The 22,435-nt window shown below is 37.1% G+C and overlaps 1 protein-coding gene across 1 annotated transcript in view; it reads right to left on the bottom strand.

Annotated features, from left to right (window-relative positions):
* Positions 1 to 947: 947 nt before the first annotated feature.
* Positions 948 to 22,435, bottom strand: part of tbc1d10ab (TBC1 domain family, member 10Ab) — a 58,151-nt gene continuing 36,663 nt past the window's right edge. Inside the window, exons 4-9 of the mRNA XM_048556301.2 lie at positions 21,933 to 22,039; positions 20,824 to 20,938; positions 16,286 to 16,351; positions 12,227 to 12,416; positions 10,600 to 10,754; positions 948 to 2,964 (exon numbers count right to left, since the gene is read on the bottom strand). Of these exons, the coding sequence (XP_048412258.1) occupies positions 2,482 to 2,964; positions 10,600 to 10,754; positions 12,227 to 12,416; positions 16,286 to 16,351; positions 20,824 to 20,938; positions 21,933 to 22,039 (1,116 nt within the window). The 3' untranslated portion in view covers positions 948 to 2,481. The remainder of the gene's footprint in view (positions 2,965 to 10,599; positions 10,755 to 12,226; positions 12,417 to 16,285; positions 16,352 to 20,823; positions 20,939 to 21,932; positions 22,040 to 22,435) is intronic.

Here is a 22,435-nt window from a genome sequence, read left to right as displayed (position 1 = left end):
CTTTCTGAAGGCCCGAAGGGTTAATAACCAGAGAACACAGATTTCAGGTGAACCAGAGGGAACGTGAGGAAAAACATGTTTTGAAGGTTCAAAATTCAGGACATTGCCCAATTGGTGGATATAGATTCAGTTGTAGCTTTAAGATAGATAATAAACTGCAATAATCTGGGAAAGAGCTGAAAAGTGGAACTATAATAAAACCAGAATGGGTCCTGGAAATCTGAAGCAAACAAAGATTTTTCAGATCAGTACAATCTCATCACATGACAGAAAAACTGATGGGCTGAATGGCCCCTACTAATCCTACACCTTATGGAAGAATGTTTTGATCAACAATACAGTACTGAGGAAGCAATCATTGTGGTTATAGAATTAAAACAGGCAGACTTTGGTTATGGCCTGGATATAGGAGTGTAAAACATTGCGCAAGTTCAAAGAGAAAAACATGTGATGGGGTTCATGAAGCAACCAGGAAGGTGAACGGGATTAGAGCTAAACTGCAATGTTTCTGGCTGGAGATAAAAAGAGTGGCATTAGTTCTTCCATTGAAGAGACAGTGGAAGTGCTAATTCAGATTGGATTTAAGAGACAACGGATGGTGATGCGAGACGGACAAAGCTGAGTGTTTCACAAATATGGTTATGTCCCAAAACATAGTGCTAGTGGTTTTTTGTTGCAAGCATACAGGTAAATGTGTATGGAATAAGGAATTTTCTGGATATGACTGTCACAGTATTGACAATATTTGATTCTCACAAAACAGAAAATTGTCATTTCAAACTATCTACATTTTTGATGTTGGCCATTTCAACTATAAGTGGTATTTTCCTTTTAACTCAAAAATAAAAACGACTCACTACCAACTAACCACACTAGTTCAATAAACTATTGGATGTCAGTAACCTAGAGAGAAAAGAAAGCTGAATAAAAAAAGCAAAGGCGGCTTTCCAGAATATTTTATTGATTGTGTTATGGATCCATGGCATCAGCAAGATAATAAAAATGTGTAGCTTAGATGAACTTATTAATGTAGCAATTTGCAGATAAATAATCTAATTATGTTAAGCTTAAAAGATACATACATTATATGTCCACATGGAATTAGCTATTATTCGATAAACTCCATGTACTTTCATGGTAGATTGCACATAAAACAAACTGACAAATAGTTTATGATTCTTCAAATACAAAAAACATATATGTTAGACCAGACAGTTTAACTTTGTTTGTACATCTGTATTTGGCTATTTTAATAGTCTCAAGGAATGTAGAACAATTAAACACCAAAATTAGACATATTGTAATCATATTCTTCATTACACATAAGGAGAGAAAGTTATGTTTAATCCATGTGGGTTTATATAGCACTTTAATACCTTTGCAATTGCTGCAAATCCATTGTGCATTGATAATTATGTAGAAAAATAGCTGGATTATACAACAGCAGCAAACACTTAATTCTCGTTCGTAGTCAGTTTATCAAGAGGATTTACAAAACCTCTTGTAAAACAACTTAAATTTACATTCCTCAAGCTGAAGGAAAAGTGCTAGTTTGTTTGGACAATGCATTGTTTTTGTAAGGTGTCATGGTTATCTACCCTGCTTACTATAGTTTATATTTGACATTCTCAACATTGCTTGGAAAACATTTCTTAATTTGGCATATTTATATCCAGTCTTCATTTCTTCTCCAACTGTAATTTATCTGTACACAGTAATGTTACAAATAAAAGTAGGGTGTTTTAATCATACAAACTTACGGTAGCACAACCTTCATACCAAGCTAAAACACCAACTTAACTCCCTGCTACGTATACACATTAAATTAATTCAAATAATTCTAATGAATACCTTATGCCAAAATCTCAGCAATAGCTTAACAATGGTCTTTTCCTTTCTACAGCAATTCACCATTCCTTCAAAATAGAAATGGGAACAGTGAATCTTCTGACCAAAGAATAACCAAGGAAATGAATGCCCTATAAATATCATTAATCTTAACTTGGAATGAAAACCAAGAAGAAATATCTAGCAACTCCATACAAGACATTGTTTACTGGAAAAATATTGCAAAAATATTTACATATTCCTCTAAAAAAAATTACTCTGCTGATGACAGCTAACAATTCAATTAGAGTTTTGTGTTGAACTCAGTAAAGGTGAACATATTAAGCAGATTCTTCCTAAACAGTTTCACTAGCCAATTAAATTACGACTCTGGTTTTGGCCATCCTTTGAATTCCTTAACCACACAAATCCAAACAGTGAAACCAACTCAATTCTTGTAAGATTGTACCAATTTCTCATGTTTAGAGTCGCCATGTTAAGTCACAAAACGATCATACCTTGTCAATTGTATTAAGTACATACATATATTATCAGTAGCTCCATCTTGCCATCCAATGTCAGTTTTCTTATGGAATGATTCAAATGTCAAATGAAACTCCCACCCCACCCCAGAGTGTGCTGGAATGATTCATCTCATAAATACGTGTCCTGTTCTTCTGAGCTGAGACTTTGTTCAGACTGCTGTAATTGAGTGTCCTTTTTCAGCATTGATTGATTTAGCTCCTCTGTAATATCTGTTGGGTGAGTAACATTTTGTTCATCTCTTAAAATTCTATTGGTCTCATCAGTGGTAGATCCATTTGCCACTGTTTCACCTTTTCCTGTCTTCTTCTCCTGTTTCTTCTTTTCTTTCTTTTGTTCTTTTGACATTTTCTTATCCTTTTTCTTTTTTGAATTGCTACCTGAATCAGGAGACACTGGTGGGGAGTGTACTACTATGGATGGCATCTGCATCAAGGCTCTTTGAGAGTGAGGCTCAGCCTCATTGATCGCTTTAGCACCATGCAGTCTAGGAGGCGGCTGGTACTTGAGGTCACCATGCGTATCCTTCCACTTCTTCAACTGAATTAAATGTTCTTTTTCAACCTCCCTTTCTGTGATAGGAAGTTCAATTATCTGTTTTTTTAAGAAAATACAGAAAAAAGGCATTTTATTCATTTCCATATACTTTTCTTTTTACATTGACAAGCCAACTAGGAACATTTCAGTCATAGAATCATGGAATCCCTACAGTGTGGAAACAGGCCCTTCAGCCCACAAGTTCACACTGACCCTCAGAGCATCACATCCAGACCCATCCCCCTATAACCTACCTAATCTCCACATCCCTGAACACTATGGGCAACTTAGCATGGCCAATCCCCTAATCTGCACATCTTTGGACAGTGGGAAGAAACAAACATCTAGGGGAATCCCAGGCAGACATGAGGAGAACGTGCAAATTTCACTCAGACAGTCATCCAAGGTTGGAATTGAACCCAGGTCCCTGGTGCTGAGGCAGCAGTGCTAATCATTGAGCCATTAAGCCCCCACTTCCTGCATCTTTTGGGTAGAACATGAAACAGAGGCCTCATCTGTTCTCAGGTGGACAGTGTGGAAAAAAAAATCTATTGTACTACTTCAAAGAATAGCTGGGATCATCTGTCTAATATTATCCCTCAAATTATCACTAGACTAAATGCTGAAAGTCTAAGTATTTTGTACAAATCTAATTTTGCTTGTAATCTGTAATTAGCATAAGTGAAATCTACAGTTTAAATTTTGAAGTTCCCAGCCTTAAGCAGGGTTTTAACAAGACCTACAAATAAAAGAAAACTGCAGACGCTGGAAAGCTGGGATAAAAACTCTGCTGGTCTGGCAGCATCTAAGTGGAGAGTCTCACTCTCACTCTCACTCCCTCCCCCCGCCCCCCCCCCCCCCCCCCCCCACAGTGCCAGACCAGTTGAGTTTTTCCAGGAATATCTGTTGTTTGATTTCCAGCATCTATAGTTTTATTTTGTTAAATGAAAAGGCAAATGTTTCCAATTGTAGCCCATGACTCATACTGTAACAAATTTTTAAGTACTAAATATATACACATGGCTTTTAATTTCAGACAATGATATCCCAAAAGCATTAACTGCCACTGAGAAATTGATGGTGAGCCAAGTTCTTCACCGCTGCAATCCATATAATGTACATAACCATTGACAGGAAAAGACTGTTAATATTTCCAAGTCAGGACAATATGCAGCTTGGGAGCAGAAGTGGTTTGTGGTTGTGTTCCCTAGCATTTGCTAACCTTGTTCTTCTAGGTATAGATTTGTAAGGTGTTCTCATTGATGACTTACATCCTGCAACCTTGGTATGCTGGGGAGGGAGTGAATTTTTTCAAATGTGCCAATCAAGCAGAGTACATTATGCTGAATGGTGTCTGTTGTGTTTTCCATTGAGCGTTATTAAAGCTATACTTACCCAGGCAGGCTTAAATAATTGTCTAAATGGAAGATACCCACCATACTACTGACATGTACATCAGGACACAAATTATCAAACACAGAATTCCCAAACGCCTACCTGCTCTTGTAGCCATAGTATTTAAGTGACTGGTCCAGTTAAGTGTCTGATTAATGGTGAACACCTCACCCATGCAAATGGGCACCATGTTATCTCAGGTTGATGATGATGATGGGAGATTTAAAGTCATACAGTAAAAGTCATACAGCATGGAATCAAGTCCTTTGGTCCAACAAGTCCATGCAACCATAACCCTAAACTAAAAACCGGTCCCACCTGCCTGTGTTTGGCCCATATCCCTCCAAACATTTCTTATTCATGTACTTAAAAATGTGTAACTGCACCCACATCCACCACTTCCTCTCGTAGTTCATTCCATACACAAACCACTGTAAAAGAAAGTAGCTGCCTCACATGACTTTAAACCTTTCCCCTCTCACCATAAAAATATGACCCCAGTCTTGAAATTCCCCACCTTAAATAAAGTGAATGTCAGGTGTCTTTTCCTATACCCCTCATGAAAATTTTAACCTTGAAAAAGGTCCCCTCTAAACTTCTCATGTGCCAATGAAAGAAGCCCCAGCCTATCCAGCCTCTCTTTATAACTCAATCCTTCCATTACTGGCAATATCTTTGGTAAAACTTTTCTGACCCCTTGAGCTTAATAATATTCTTCCTATAACGGGGTAACCAGAACCAGACAATACTCCAGGATTGGCCTCAATGTCTTGTACAAACTCAACACAATGTGCCAATTCCTATACTCAAAGATCTGAGTAATGAAGGCAAGAGTGCTAAACACCTTCTTAGACCCCCCATCTACATGTGATGCAAACTTAAAAGAATTATGTACCTGACCCCTTAAGTCTTTGTTCTACAACACTATCCAGGGCCCTAATTATAACTGTACAAGTTCACTCTTGTATTTTTACCAAAAGGTAAGATCTTATTTATCCAAATTAAATTCCATCTGCTACTCAACACTTAATTGTCAAGGCAGTGTTTTTTCCCCCCCCGCCCTTTTCTAAGCCCCATCACTCTCAACCAAAATGTTGTCAAGATCTTCAAGTTACATGTGGCATGGATTGCTTTGCTATCCAAGGAATTGATAAAGAAATTTTTGTAGGGTCAAGGTTTGGGATCAGGTGGTGATGGTGGTGGTAGAGAGCTGGGAGACAGATTGTGGTGCAAGTGGCATAAAGGAAAAGTCATTAAAACTGCGATTAAATCTAGTTGCTGTAGGATAGTGCCTTGAGGAACTCCTGAGTTGACATGACTGACTTCCAATAAACAAGTTTTCTTTTGCAGTAGTTATGACTACATTCAGAGGTGATTTTCCCTCAGACTGTTTACGTCCTTATATAAAATTGATGCAGAGTGCACTTAACTGCTTGAGTCATACATAGTTACATAATTACAGTGGGAAGGCAATGGCCTAGTGGTATTATCAGTGGACTGTTAATCCAGAAACCATGATAACATTCTGGGTTCAAATCCAGCTATGACAGACAGTAATATGCGAATTCAACAAAATATCTGGATGATGATTGGGACGCCATTGTCAACTGTCAGAAAAACACACCTGGACGAAACTGCCATCCTTACCTGGTCTGGCCTACATGTGACTCCAGACCCACAACAATGTGGTTGACTCAACTGCTCCTTTTGGCAATTAGGGGTGGACAAGAAATGCTGCCTAGCCAGTGATGTCCTCATCCCGTTAATGAATAAAAACCTTACTGTATGTTGCACAGGGTAGTGAATAACTGATGGATGTGTTTTATGATCAATGTACTACTTTTATTCGCAACAGTAAACAAGACAACACTAAATTTAATCGACCCATTTATAAATGTACACTGCTACCAAGACTAAGGGAGACTGGTTGCAAGTGTGTACTTCCTTCCTGACCTGCTCTCCCTCTTTTTGGAGGCTGCACTTGCTAGCTACTTCTGTTTTGTTTCAGATTTGATGCCCCCCCCCCCCCGCCAATTTATATCTTTTGCAATTCTGGTATTTATAGCTCTTCTTATGACTGACACTGCCTGCCTATTCACACATACTTGGGTTTCTTTAATTTCATTATATTCAACCTTAAATGACCTTTATGCGTATTTCAACAATGTACATTGAGCAGCATGCTAACAGTTAAGTGACGCAAAGAAGAATGAAGATATTACACCAAAACAACCATCTTACTGGCAGTTAAGTTTCACCTAACTTCCTTATGTTGTACTCTTTTTGCTCATTAACTGGTCACCTCAAATTTCATTTCTAAAAATTGATACATTAAAAACTGAAGATCTTTTCTCTCCACCATTGATCATATTAAGTTTCCAGATTTTTGTTTTACAAATTTCCAGTCTTTGCAGACTAACCTTCTTTTTCCAAATTGATCTACCTTGTATTTTGAGGATTATCATTTTCAATGAACATCACCATTTTCATTGTTTGATTACATGTTTGCTTCCTCATTTATAAGTGGGATAAACGTTTATTTCATGACCAACTAAATTCCCCAGCCCTAGTTTCAACCATCTCAGTACTAGGTGTGTCCACAGCTATCAGATTTCATAATCAGACACTGGAATGTCGTACATCTACTTGTTTTACATGTTTAGCATGCATTCTTCAGTAAAACTGAGGAGTGACTTCTATATGACCACTTGCATTTTAAAATGTGGCAAAGAGTCTTTAAAAAAATGCTTGGGACTCAATCCAACATGAAGGACAATATTTGATAAAGTCCAGAAATAATACATGTTTAATATGGAAATCTCTGTTGCTGTGAAGTTGGGAGAGTACTTGTGAATTGGAAGAAAAGATATTAAAATTTGTAAGAATGATGTGGTGGGTGGGTGGGTGGGGGGGGGGGGGGGGGGGGGGGGGGAGAAGGAAGAGTGTGTGGTCCCTTTGAGACGTGATTTGCTTTTCTAAAGCTTGGGGATTACAAAGTCTGCAAGCAGCTGTAGATGCACAGAAAGTTCTTAAATTGAAAGATATCTATCAATTGGCTGTTTGGTTAGCAGTCTAGGCTTGTTTTGATGTTAAGGCAACCAGCTTAAATATCAGCGCACTAATTTAAACTAGGCACTTAGAGACTGAAAACCAATTGAGTTTAAATCTGATTGTGCTGACAACCTAAGACCAATCCTATAATAAGAAAATTGATAGGTCATCAGGGGTATACAAGAAGAGGGTTTTTGAAAATCAGTGCGACAGCAAACTGCCATCGAAGAGTAAAACTCTGGCTCTCTCAGAAATCTTTCAGCTCTCCAATTAAGCACCATTTAAAAAGGTATCAAAGCACTCTTAGCTAATATTCCTCACACAACGAATCGATGAAGAAAAATTCCTGACTGAAGGATAGCAGAAAAGGCACGGAACATTCTAGAAGTCACCTCCTGACTCTAGTTTTGAGTGTCTAAGTTTATTTTTTCTTGTTACTTTGGTTTAGTATAAGTGGGACCTGTATTTATTGGAACAGTATACCATTAGAATTGTGTTTTATTTGGGAATAGTTAGTAGTTGGGTGGGGGAGGTGAATTGTTCAGCTTATTATTAGTTCTGTTATTTTGATCACAGAGTTGGATAAATAAATTGTTACTTGCTGCTTATAAAGTAAGCATCAGGGAGTTCATTTTATTTAACCTTCCCCTCTGTAACACTGTTCATCGATTTAACTGTCAAGAATACTGATAAGCACTTCACACTGACACAGGCATGTGTTACAAAGCAATGATGCATCAATTAAACTGGTTCAGCTGTAACTGCTAGAAGGCACTTCATATTCAGCCTATGGTGCTTGGTTATTTTTAGATATGTTTCAACAACTACCATCCTAACAATGTCTTTCTATGCTAATATGCATAGTTAACATACAAGCCCAAGTATGATGGGACAAGAGTGGACCCTTTGATGACTGAATACCTCAGGTTTTAAGCATTGGCATCATTCATACTATTTAAAGAACTAAAACAGACATCTTCATCAAACAACAACTTTGCATGGCACATTTAGTATAATTAGAGATTCCACAGCAGCTCAAACAAACAAAACAAAAAGGAAGCATTAAGACAGGTGAATAAGTAGATTTAAAAAAAATCTTAGAAGTAGAGGTTGAATGAAGGCAATCTACCGCTTGGTACCCAAACTGACAGCATGGACACTAATAGTGGAGCAAATAATCTCTAGAACTGCAATGATGCAGTCATCTTAAAAAGGTAACTGGACTAAAGGAGGTTACAGACATTTATAGAGTTAGGTTGCAGGGGAAAATTTACCAGAAGGTATAAAATGAGTGATTGCCACACAGAGAGTGAATGTAGGTTAGTGACAAAAAAGTTAAGTGGTAAATTCTTGAACATTATGCTCTGCATTTGAGCTTGCTTTTCAATCAAGAATCAATTTTTAACAAACTGCCCATAGCAGCAATCATTAACAGGCTTTTGAAAGATAATAACATTGCAAGTGCTTCTCTACAGGTCAAAGAGAACGGTTAAAATCATTTCCTTTGGGTGATTACACAAGGATTATTTCTGAACCACAAAACTAAACCGAAGAGTGTTGTAATCTTGTCCACAGGAAATCTTCAGCTGTCAACTTCCAAAAACATTGGTACAACTGTAGCTTAAAATACTTACTAGCACCTTTAAATATTAAACAAACAGCATCATACAACTCAGCCAAGCCAGTGTACCAAGGACATGAATTAAGAATAAAAAGTCATAAAATGGTTTAAGTGATTTGGGGAAATGAAAAACCCTGCAAACGAAAACCATGTTATTCTAAAGTAATTTTCTAAAGAAAATGGAACTCTAACACTTCTCAGGGAATGTACACAGGCCACCCAGAATCAATGCCATCAACTTATCTTTTGCCTTCTCCAACCACTAAGTTGACTTAAAATGCGTACTTCCCTAAAACCGCTTCAAATATTTGGGTTTACTTTTATTTTTGCAATCAGTCAGGATTTTTTTCACATATCATGGGAGAAATGGTGTGCTAGTAGTCATGTTGTTAGTCTAGTAATCCAAAGACATAGGCTAATGGTATGTAGCCATGAGTTCAAATCCTACCTGAGCAGCTGGGGAGAATTTAAATTCCAATTAAAACGTTTGAATAATGGAGGTAGTTTTAGTCTTCGTAATGGTGACCATCAAATATCATAAAACAAACCATTCTAGGGAGAAAAAAAATCTGCCATTCTTTCCTCATTTATCCTGTGTTAGATCCAATATCTATGGTCAACACTCATCTGCCCTCTGAAATGGTCAAACAAGGTATGCAGTCCAAGGGCAGTTAGGGATGGGACTGACTCAGTTGATTTACAAGGACATGGATTCACTGAGCTGAAATGGTTTCTGATGAAATGACTGATTTTTTTCCCAGCCCTATTCTCATGTATTGCTCAGGAACTTCACAGGCATCAACTTCCACATGTATGCTGATAACACTATCTCTTGGCCATTCTACTGCCTCACTTGTTAAACTGTTTACAGTGCTGAATAGTCAACAATTTTCTCCAAATCAACAGATGGAATGGTGAAACTATTGCCTTTGGTCTTTACCGCAGATCCTTTTCTAACCACCATTTCCACTCATTCTAGACTCTTTTAGGTCATCCCAAGCCTTCGCATCCTATTTGACTTTAAGTACTAACATGATCCCTATGTCCTCTTCATAAATTACCCACCCCTAACTGTGTCTCGGAAACAGCTAATAACGTGCACATCTGCTGAAGGATCACTCATGCTTTTGTTTGTTCCAGATATATCTATTCTAATGCTCATGGGTGACCTCCCATTTTGCACATTCCAAATCTGAATTTGTTTAAATTTCTGCTGTCTGTTATTATAGTCATCATTCTAAGTCTCTCTCTCCTTTTCAAATTGCTCCTCAATTCTCTTTGATCAAACTTATCTATGGTTGTCTCTAACTTCTATATATGGGGCTCAGTGTTAATTTTGTCTTATCATTCATTCTTGCAACTTGCCTTGGGATGCCTCAATACATGTAACTTATTATAAAATGCAACTTATTGTAATGTGCACAGTCAAGGCTAGTCAATGTCTTTCCCCGTAGCAAAGCCAGGTAATGGTCTTAAATCGGAATACATCGGCAATGTCAATCTTTCCCTATTCACATTTAAATCGGAGCACAAATTGCGTACAACTGTTTAGCATGGATTACGAGTGCACTATTCTATCATCTTACAATCAGGGAGAAAGACAATAATTTTGACTGGACTCATACCTCTCGTACAAGAAAGCCATCCTGCATATATCTGGGATCAATGCTACGAAGTTTTTCCATGGTTTCATACTGACCCTGACATTTCTTCAGTTTTTCTGATGAGCCAAGTGTATACTTCAACAGAATGAGACCAACACGGAATATTACCTTTACACCTGGATAAAACAAAAATGGAAAATCCAAAAGCAATTAACCATATTAAAACAGCATCAAGAATGATATTAAAATTAAACAAAATTCAAGCTAACCATCTGCCGTGTTCTAGGCAGCTACTAAATCAAAGGAGGAATGAATTGCTACTTTAGAACAGCAGGCTGTGTTTATCTTTAACAAAACACAATTTCATTTTTTGCTTTCCACCAATGTTTGTTCCTAAAAGCACTAAAAGGATTGCAATTTTTTTAAAATAATGATAAATAGTTCTGCAGTCCTCAAATGGAAGGAAAATATCTTTACAAATAAGTATTCAGCTGGCTATGTGCTCAAACAAGAGCATGAAAGAGTACAAGAGGAAAGTTATATTTTTCAAAATAGATAGTAATACAAGTAATTGTTGAATGCTGATTGGAAAAATTGAAGTTATAGTCAAAATTCCCAAAACAGCTTGTACATGTTCAAGTTCTACGATAAAGTAACAAAACAAAAGATATCGAAACAATCTCATACTGGTCATTTCCAGTTTTATTTCCCAAAAACTTCATATGCCAAAAAGGTACAAACAGCTGAAAAATGGCAATTGATTTTCTTTCATCCAAGGGTTTATTTAGCTCATTCTGAATTAATTTGCAATTACAAGTTTCAGGAAACATCCTTAAAAAATTGACTTATGCCATTAAAAAGGTAACTACAGACAAGCAATAAAATATTGGCCTCAGGTAATATCCATAATCCCATAAATGAATATTTTTAAATGCTAGTTATAATTTTCATTCATAAAAATTAACATACTTCATTATCATATTGCTCAAAGTGAGGAATATGATGAATGGAAATAAGACAATTCAAATTTTGTGCACTGTTCATTAACATTTTGAGCCAGTTGTAACCTGGTTAGTTACAGAAGCACTCCTAAGAACAAATCTTGGGTCAGCCTGAGAGGTACACTACAATTATGATAATCACATTTACTGTTTCCCCACATCAAATATCCAATGAAACTGTAGATTTACTGTCAGTTAGAAGCAACTCTTCCCGAAGGGCCTACACACTAAATTGAAGTGATGCTGCACTACTTGTGCTAATAACCCCCAAAAAAAGAGACAACACATGGGCACATGCGTACATAACATGGAACACAGGAAGTACAGCACTTCACACGACATGTTATTGATGGTCAGGAAAGAGTATGGAAAAGTATTGATGACTCTAGGAGAGTCGTTCCCAATTCTAGATTAAAAACATAGAACATAAAAACGCCATTAGTAAAGACGCAGAGCAAAAGCTGCATGCTTAAATAGAAAAGCATATAATTCTCGCATTAAGTCAGTTGACCTACTGTTGTGTACTTCATAGACATTTGCAAATTACTGGTCATTTCCTGCAAAGTTGTATTTAGACATCAGCTATAGATCAGGTGGCTGATATTGGTGCTAATATATAGCCAATAATACAAACACAGATTATGTACCTTCACAGAAGAACATGTCCCAAATTCTCAGCACAGACACCCATGGCAAAGTTCTTGAAAATGCACACATGAACCATTCCGTCATGTACAGGATGGGATCAATTTTGTACTTGTTAAGGTGTTTATGTGCCACTGGTGAAACCTTACGCAATAAGGCAAAAAAGATCTCCCCATCCAACTGGATTGCTTCCTGAAGAACAAATCAGAGTCACGGAAATGTGCCAATTTCTATTGGTAAAGTTTAGCTTGAAACTATTTTAGATACAATGACCAAGCACAAAACACTAAATGGGTTTTCATAAATGCAAAACCAATTTTTGAAATAAATGTTAATTCTGTGCTGAATTTATAATGTGTTGGCAAAACAGCAGAGGCAGGTGAACATTATCCTAATCTGGTTGTGTTTGTTACATCCACAATAAAACTTCAATGGTAATTAGTGGCATAAATAAGGTATTGAAAGCAACTAAAATTATCAAAAGAAAGCATTTATTGGGCAGTCACTACCCAGTGTAGTAATAGGTCTTTAGATCAGAAGGTAGTTAGCTCAATCCTTAGCTCATTCAAACTAAATACGGGTATTAAACTTGACTTCAGTATCACACATTATAGGAAAGCAGAATTTCAGCTCGAAGCTGCTTTGGCAATAGGGTCATGCATAATTCCCATTTTATAATCAAATTACCTAACAACATGAACCAAAAGAACTGCAGATGCTGTAAACCATGAACAACAACAACAGAAGTTGCTGGAAAAGCTCAGCAGGTCTGGCAGCAGTGAAGAAAATAAATCAGTTAACGTTTCGGGTCCAGTGACCCTTCTTCATAAGTTCTGAGGAAGGGTCACCGGACCCAAAACGTTATCTGCTTTTTTTTTCCTTCATTGATGCTGCCAGACCTGCTGAGTTTTTCCAGCAACTTCTGTTTCTTCACCTAAAAACATGTATGCATTAAGTGTAGTCACTGGCTGACAAGAGCAATCAACACTTATGGAATTGCACAACATAGAAGCGGTGTCAGAAAATGGGCAGAAAAAGAATGTAAATCAGATGGAATTATACCTAAGTACAGACGGTAGATGAAACAAACTGCAGTCATGATAATCTAGATAAAAAACTTCTGTTGTAATGAGATTAGGCATTTAAAATATGCATTTATATTTAACCTTTTTCAGCACGGAGTGTAGTTTGTAACCCTACTACAGAAAGAAAATCAGGTACACTTGTCCTCTGCAGTGTCAGCAACATACAAAACAAACATGTGAACCTGTGATTTAACAAAGATAAAATCCAATAAATGACTGCTTTGGGTTTCATTAGCAAGCTGTGTGGCATTTTCTGTAATAACAAGGTGCAAAATATGGTAATTATATGTGGTTTAGAAATATCTGATAACTACTCTGCATCCAGACAACTATATATGGAACTTCCCTTACGGAGCTTTATTTGCAACCCCAGGCAGTACTCTAGATTCATACAAAATTACTGTACGTAACTTGAATTGAAGAAAATTGCGTCAACAGAAGCAAGAATGGCACTGTCACTGTCAAAGCACAAAGGGAAATTAAGCTCCCTCACAATGGAAAATAGCAAAACTGAGAAGCTGGCAATGTAGGGGATAAAGGCATCAGTGTTCAGCAAGTACATTTGATAGACTTGGTCTAAACCGAACAGTAAAACCTTGTGATGGAACATAAAATGTACAAAATCTAAGTGTTTGTATGCAGAAATTTAAAGATTGAACTTTGTCCTTCGTGGCGAGCTTGTCTGTTGCTACTTTGGGGAGATACATTAAGAACCCAAGTTGTACTCAGCTGGCAAACTGCACATATTGTGGTAATAGCTTTGCAAATAACACTGAAAATGCAAACATGCAAATCAATATTACCAAGATAATAAAATGTGAGGCTGGATGAACACAGCAGGCCAAGCAGCATCTCAGGAGCACAAAAGCTGACGTTTCGGGCCTAGACCCTTCATCAGAGAGCCTCTCTGATGAAGGGTCTAGGCCCGAAACGTCAGCTTTTGTGCTCCTGAGATGCTGCTTGGCCTGCTGTGTTCATCCAGCCTCACATTTTATTATCTTGGAGTCTCCAGCATCTGCAGTTCCCATTATCTCCAATCAATATTACCAAATGTGTTCAATGGAACTGTTTGATACAAACATGCAAATTAAGATCAGGATAGGTCACTTAGGCCCTCAAATCTTCTCCACTGTCCATCAAGAGTGTGACTGATCTGGCTACTCAACATACTTTCCGATCCTCAACAACCTGATTCACCATCTGCCTAAAAAGCATTTCCATTTCCTTCCCTTTTTGAATAATGGAGTTCAGTCACTATTCCCACGCTTCCCCCCGCCGTCGTCGCCGCCCCCCCCCCCATTCTAAGTGGGACCGATCTTGAATTGAAGGAAGTTTGGAAAATTGAAATCAATGTATGAACACATTATTCATTTACTTTAAGACCCTAGGAATAATCTCCTCAGGACTTGGAATTGTCTGTTTATAGCATTAACTAGTAATACTTCTCTGGTACTATTTCCCAGACTCACTTTCTACAGGACCAATGCTCACTCTGACAACTCCTCTTTTCAAGTATCTATAGAAACTCTTACTAGTATTTTTCATATTTCTAGTTAACTTTCTCTTAATTTTCCTTCAAGCTTTGACTGACTCTGCTTTTTTTTATACTTTATTCAATTTTCAGACTTGTCACTCTTTGTGTGAATGATATGCTGCTTCTTTACAAGCCTCCATTGTTTGTAACTACATTTTGGACACTTTACTGCATTGACAACATCGATGACGTGATCACATGATGTCAATCAACCACCATTTCTACAGAGGTTTAAGATTTTTCTGATTTGAAATGGTGTCTTCAATTTAAGAGAAAACAGATTTTTTTTTGGGGGGGTGTGGCCTACACTGAACTTTGACAATAAGCCTGGATAGTTTGATTCCTAGAGATTTTGGGGAGAGGGGATGGGCAGATTGTTCTTCTGGAAAGGTGGTGCAAGCTACTTACCCTTGCAAATTATGCCAACAGTCTATATGCTAGCTTGTGGAAAGGCTGAACCTCCATCATAGAAAATAGCTGAGATTCTTCAATTATGCTTTAAACTGACCATCCAGTTCCAAGGTAAAATGTTTTGCCATCTGAAGGATAACTAAATCAGCATTTCTACCAGTATACAAGATCCATGTGATTCACACTGTCATGGAATGGGCTTAGGGCAAGGGAGCCAATATACCCCTAAAAAATTTCTAACACATGCAGTACACCAGGATCCCAGACAGGAAAGGAAGCTACACAGCAAGACAACAGTTCACCATGCAGGAGCTGGTAGTTTGCACTTAAATTGAAAACAACCAATTTCAACAAAAATAAAACAAGGCTGGAAGATTCACTTTGCTTGTGCTGGATAAACAACATTTGGGTGAAGACAAAAATCTGCGAATCGTCTTTCTCAGAGTTAGAAGTTTCCAGGCTGAGACAGAAAAAGAACAGAAGTAAACCTCTCGAATTAATCACCTTGGACCGTGTATGGGAATTGAATGTCATTTTAACAGACAGTTAAAATATACGTGAACTCTTTTTAGTTATGCTAAAAGTAGTTGGCTGTTTTATGGCTGGATAGTGTAAATTGCTTACTAAGAACGTTTAGTCAATAGTGTATTTGATCTTTTATTACAATGGAAAATGTAAAATCTTATATCATCATTGGAGCCAAGTGTAATTTTGTTTTTAGAAAGATATTGAGCTCGGAAAAAAAAATTGTAAACATTGTTCCCAAAGATGACATTATTGCTCATACTTTCCAACCTGATAAAGATTTTAAAAGGTTAAAGGGGTATTGTACAATTATATTGACACTCATTCAACCAAACATCGTGAATAACCTAGAAATAAACCTATTACTGCGCATAACAATGACACTGCAGAATTGTTTCCACTACACATTTTCACTGCAAACTCAAAATGCTCTAACTATGGTTGACCATCCTGACTTTGTAGCCATTTCTAATGTTGCTAGGTCTTAGAAATTTTCAAAAACTCACCAATCCAGCACTGTAATATCCTGGAAGATACTTTTCACATATCTGAACGAGACACCAAAAAGCTTGCTGTGAAACAAAGAAAAATATTAGAAGTGTTCACGACAGGGAGGACACTGGACAATGCTGCATCATATTTTGACACCTAGCAAACTGATAAGAAATATCTTAATTTATGACATATTCTCCTGGACTGGAATCTACCACGTCAGACTTTAAGATTCAGACAACATGGTGATCAAAAGCTTCCAATTTTGAACCAGGATACGAAATGACAATTTCTCGAACAGGCTAATTTTAAAAAAAGGTGATAAGTAGATTATTCAATGGCTGCTTTTAAGAATTTACAATTAGGTCATTACTTCTTTAAATTGGTTTAAATCCAACAAGAATCATGGCTGAACTATGATCTCTCTCTATATACCATTGTCCCTTATTGAGTAATATCATTCATGAACAAAAACATCAGTTTTAAAATTAGCCATTGACTAAGCATCATGTGCTACGAGTAGAAGACCATAAAACATAAGCAGTCAACCAGAATCGGCTCCACAATTCAATTAGATCATGGGCAATCTGAATCATCAATTTCACTTTCTTGCGTTAGCCACATAACCCTTGGTTCCCCCAATCATTAAAAATCAGTCTCGGTCTTACATAAGCCTAACGGCCCAGACACTGCAGCCCTCCGTGATAAAGACTTCCAAACACTTGCTATCCTCAGAACAAATTCTTAATCTCAGATTGGGAGATCACTCGTTATGACCTCTGATGTTGGATACTTCCACAAGGAGAAACAACCTCTCCACATATACCCCATCAAGCCACCCAAGAATGTGATATATTTAAATAAGGTGTCCTCTTATTCTTCTCAACTCCAATGAGTACAGGTCCAACCTTTTCAAACTCTCATATGAAAATGCCACCATACTCAGGAAACCAAGTTAATATTCTGACTACATCCAATGGCAGTGCATTAAATAAAGAAAAACAAACACTTGCACCGATGTACTGTGTAGTTACTTCTGAAAATGTGTCATATCAGACTGTAATTTTAACACGCTTGCTTCACAGATGCTGCCAAACGTGTTGAATTTCTCTGCAGTTTTATTCAATCTAAACAATATTCTTTTAGCATGACTTCCCTATTTTTATTCTCCATTCCTTCCGAAATCAAGGCCAACTTTCCTGCCTTCCTCAACGTCCCATATCCTGTAGAACTTGTATGTTAGCATTGTGATTCACACACAAGAACCCCCAAATCTGCCCTGAAGTTTTCTCCATTTAAATAATATTCAGCTCCTCTGTTCTGCCTACCAATGCTCTAAACTTCACATTTTCCCACAATAATGCATCTGACATGTTTTTGCCCACTCATTTAACCTATCAATATCCTCCTGAATATCTTTGGTCATTCTCACCACTTGCCTTTCTATTTTTATGTCTTTCACAAACTTAGCAATTGCACATTCACTTCTCTTATTCAAGTCATTAAACTGTAAATAACTGTGGTTCCACTGATCCCCTTAGCAGCTTGTAAGTAGTGGGACTGCCAATGTGAAAACGCCTCTCAACCCTAACTCTGTCTATTAGTTAGGCCAATCGACTATCCCAAAACCATGGACTGTTTCTTGAAGTTTATGTGCAGGGTCTTATTAAACCCCTTTTGGGAATCCAAAAATATTACATCTACTGGGTCCCCCACATCTATCCAGCTTATTACCTACTGAAAGAACTGTACAAAAGCTATCAGGTGAGATTTTCCTTTCAAGAAGCTATACTGACTGTTTGATTATATTTCTCAAAATTCTGTTTACATTCTTTATAATAGATTAACATTTACCCAATAACACGTTATGCTAATATGCCTAAAATTACCATTTTTTCATGCACTCATCTGATTCTGTCCTACAGCATAACTGTTGTTAAGGGGCCTACAGCGTACTCTCAAAAGTGTTTTCTCCCCATTTGTTTGTCTTACTTTCACCAAGATGAAATCAAATTTCCATCCTCTAATGCATTGTAATGCCGAGAGATCAGGAACAGTGAGATCTTAAATTGTTTAAAATAGTTTTAGCTTGCTTGAATTTACTTAAAAACGGACACTTTACTGCATTGACAACATTGACATCATGTGATCATGTCATCTATCAACCACAATTTCTACAGAAGTTCTGGCCAATAATTACCAGAAGGTGAAAGGTTACATCATCCTCCTGAAATGTAACACTTGTTTTTCTATGAACATTGTAGCCAAGCCAATACAAATGGAATAGCAGAGAGGATGTCTCCCTCACCATCCTAAACACAAGTCCACTGAACTCATTATTGCTTGACTTGATGCTAATAACTTAAGTTATGCGCCCAAAACACTCATTTTTGGCTAGGACACCAAATCCCACCTTAGAGAGCGTGGCTAAACCCAAAGACCCAAACACATGAAAAAAAAAAACTGGTTTGTTTGAAATCACCTTCAACTCTTCAGCGCTTGACTTGCTCTTCAGGTATTATTAAAATTAAGAAAGTAAGCAGCTCCTTGATAGCCAAATGCTTGTCTTAGATTTCAGCTCAAAGCTCATGTTCCTGAAAAGAAAACTCACCCTGCTGCAAAAGGAAAGAAATCAAAGCTTACAACTTCCACACCCTCATCAATTTGACTCCATCAAAGTTCCTGCAAATGTGACTTCTGAGAACAGCCAACTGAAAGAACCTCAACTGGTCAGTGATAGACCTGACTTGAACATACACAAACTAATTCTGACATTTCCGATTTTCAGTAATTCATAATTTAGAGTGACACAGTGGCTCAGTGGTTAGCGCCAGAGACCACAGTTTGATTCCACCCTCAGGTGACTGTCTGCATGGAGTCTGCACATTCTCCCAGTGTTTGTTCCCACAGTACAAAGATGGATAGGCTTAGTAGATTAGCCATGGGAAAGGCAGGGTTACAGGCACAGGGTAAGCGGTCTGGTTTTGGTGGGATGTGATGCTCTTTGGAAGATCAGTCAGGACTCAAATGGGCCAAATGGCTTGCTTCCACACAGTACAGATTCTATCCTTTCCTACATGCAGGTTGCCAATGTCATTCTCTAGGGTTTTAAATGCTGTAAAAAAAAAACCTTACTTGGTTTTAACCCTAAAAAGAATGTACTGGATAATTTCTAAAGTTTGACCTCACAACAGAGTTTGTGGGAACACATCTCTGCTTTGTCCCCCTGCCTAAAAGAATAAAGAAAATGGAATTTTAAAAAGACACCTTTGTTTCAGACAAGTAAAAATAATTCAATTTATCTCTCTCGTCTGACATGCTGTTTCCAGAAAGGCCTGTCTGCTAGACAATTCAGGCTATCTACCAGCAAAATAGTCCTCATCCATTTACCCCAGTAGTTCCACAAAATATCAAGAAAAAAACAACCTAATTTATGTAATCCTTCCTCATATTTTAACCTATAGAGAACAGATTATAAATGTATGTCATACTCCTTGCCTAACCAGTGTCATTCTGAAAGTGTCGAGAACTAGACACAGTACTGCATTATACTCCAACCATTGCTTATATACACAGTCATTCCAACCCATTTTAAAATTAAAGTACTCATATCCCCCTACAGAGGTACATACTTCCAAGTAATAATACAAATGGACAAAAGAAGGGCATTGCAAGTAGAGTAGAAAACTCAACTGCAGGTTAATATTTTTGGATGAAGGCAAGACTATTAACGTAAAGAAAAACATTTATTAAAGTAGTCACAGATACAAAAGAATTTTATACACAGTTTCAACCATGATATGAAAGGACTAGTTTTAAAGATTTAACAGAATCATGAGAACTTGACCTTAAAGTAGTCAAATCAAGATAGGTAAAGACCCATGAAATAGTGGTCCAAAAAAAATTAAATTGCTCCAGTATGACTGCAATTGGATAGATCTTAGAGGAGAGAAATTTAATTTGCTTTCATATAAAATGGTGGTTCTTCTCTAGTTAGTTTAATTCATGTATTAATTCATACACCAAACTAATAGACAGCAATTTGCTACTGTTTGTGGAGTGTTAAATGTGAGCAAACCTAATGAAGTGTAACCTAAATTTAAACATACAATAAGCAATACCAGCAACAAAATGCAACTTCACATCCAAACAAGTGGCAGTTTAACATGTTAATACAAGGCTAACATCAGTATAATTTTATACAAGAATGCATCACTATCTTCAGGAGAGAATGGGCATTGTGTTTTATTTTTAATTTAAAACACTTTCTCCTCAATTCTTTAATATTTACTTCTCTTCCCAGGAGACATACTATGGCACCAGTCAACTAGGTCACATGTTAAGAGGTTGATACTCCTGAGTAAGCAGCTCCACTTCTGATTTTTCCCTTTCTCCTTCCTCCCCTGTAAGGAAGTGTTGGTTTATAGCATACCTAATGTTATTATCAAGCTTCCTTATTTTGTATGTATTTTTAAACACTCAGAACATAATTTTCTCCAAACAGATTTTCTATTGGTATTAAACATTGATATTAAGTATGCAATTCAATTACCTCAGCAGGCATGTGCATAAGGAGGACAGCAGCGATTGGAGCCTGTGCCTGACAGTATCCCTCCTCTGGCCGGTAAACGGTGTATGCTTTTAAAACTCTATAGAGGTCTTGTTGCCTGGGTGGGATAAACCAAAAAAAAAAATTGAGGGGACCAAAAAAACTGGGCAAAAGCATTTCTTGGATATTTAGATCTGGTTTTCCTTGGTGTAAAGTTCCATTGATTAAATGCTCTTGTTTTCAGGAGCAAAAAAGCCAACATTGAAAAGTGACTGCCTCAATTTCTCAGGCTGTATAAACTGATAGCTGCCAAGTTAGATAAACATTACCTGGATCCACAAAGATTCCCACAGAGTTCCTACTAAAATTGTGCATTACAATCATCGTCCCCAATTTTAAATAAAGTCAAATTAAATCCTTCAGACAAATGGACTTTAAAACAAAATCACAAAAATTCTACCTAATTTTCTGAGCAGGAAATACTAGTTATATTCCTCAAAGCTTGGTGATACAACTAACTTGATGAGTTACTGAACCTTAAACCAGGTAAGCAAGATGTATTAATAGGACATCAAGATCATGAAAGACAAACAGAAGAGTTTTTCTTCTTTCTAGGACCTGCAGTGAAGTGTGTGTTCGGATGTTACAGGCAAATTTCAGCATGTGGTTTGAACCCAAAGTCCTATGGCTAAAGTGAGAATGAGATGATTCAGAAGCACTAAAAGAAACACAGTCAAAAAAGCATTCAGAAATGTAATTAAATAAGTAATAGTACAATAATACAGAAGGAATATGGTACAAAAAACATGCCAGAAATATTTCCTTGTTCTTTAGTAGAATCTCTTTTCAAGAACCAACCTTGCATCCTTCCACTTGCTACAGCTTGATAAGGAATTGCCTTGCTTCACTCCAGCGAATCTGTTTACATGAGGTATCATTCCTGATGATGGGGTTTATAGCATCACATAGGAAATAGTTAAGTAAATTTTTTAAACTTTGTCCTATGACCACAACCACAAAAGCGTAGATCTTTCAGAGAATGGGCTAACAGATCACAATAAGTGTTGTGTTTTACACCTTTTTAAAAGTTAAAATACAATGCAAAAGTTTACCCATGGCCGCCTCTTGCAATAAACATCTCATGAAAAGGAAACTGACGATGGAGATCTCTTTCGATTACATCAAGCCATGTTGGATCTCCAGGTGACTGATCCATTTCCTATGGAAAACAGCCATTATAACCAGACTTTAATGATCATTTTGATACAGAATAGTGGTGTCATATTCTCTCAATTGCAACCAATATATAATATCAACATTTTACAGTCAAATTGTTTAGAACAACAATAATTGCTTTTAAACAGATTACTTAACAGAGCAATGCAAGATCCACTCTATTTTACCATTCTTTTGTCCATTACGGGATAAGACAACACAAGGATTTATATAGTGCTATTAACATACATGAACATCCACAATATCAGGAGCATTATAAAACAGAGTATGATGCTGAGCGACTGGTGGAGATATTAAGTCAAACGGCCAAATGCTTTGTCAAAGAAGATTGTTAAAGAATGCATTACAGAAGAGAGAGAGAGGTAATGAGGTATAGGGA

Source organism: Stegostoma tigrinum, chromosome 26, assembly GCF_030684315.1.
Source record: "Stegostoma tigrinum isolate sSteTig4 chromosome 26, sSteTig4.hap1, whole genome shotgun sequence".
Lineage (NCBI taxonomy): Eukaryota > Metazoa > Chordata > Chondrichthyes > Orectolobiformes > Stegostomatidae > Stegostoma > Stegostoma tigrinum.
Note: the sequence above shows the minus strand (reverse complement) of the source record. Positions and strands in the feature narration are given on the sequence as shown.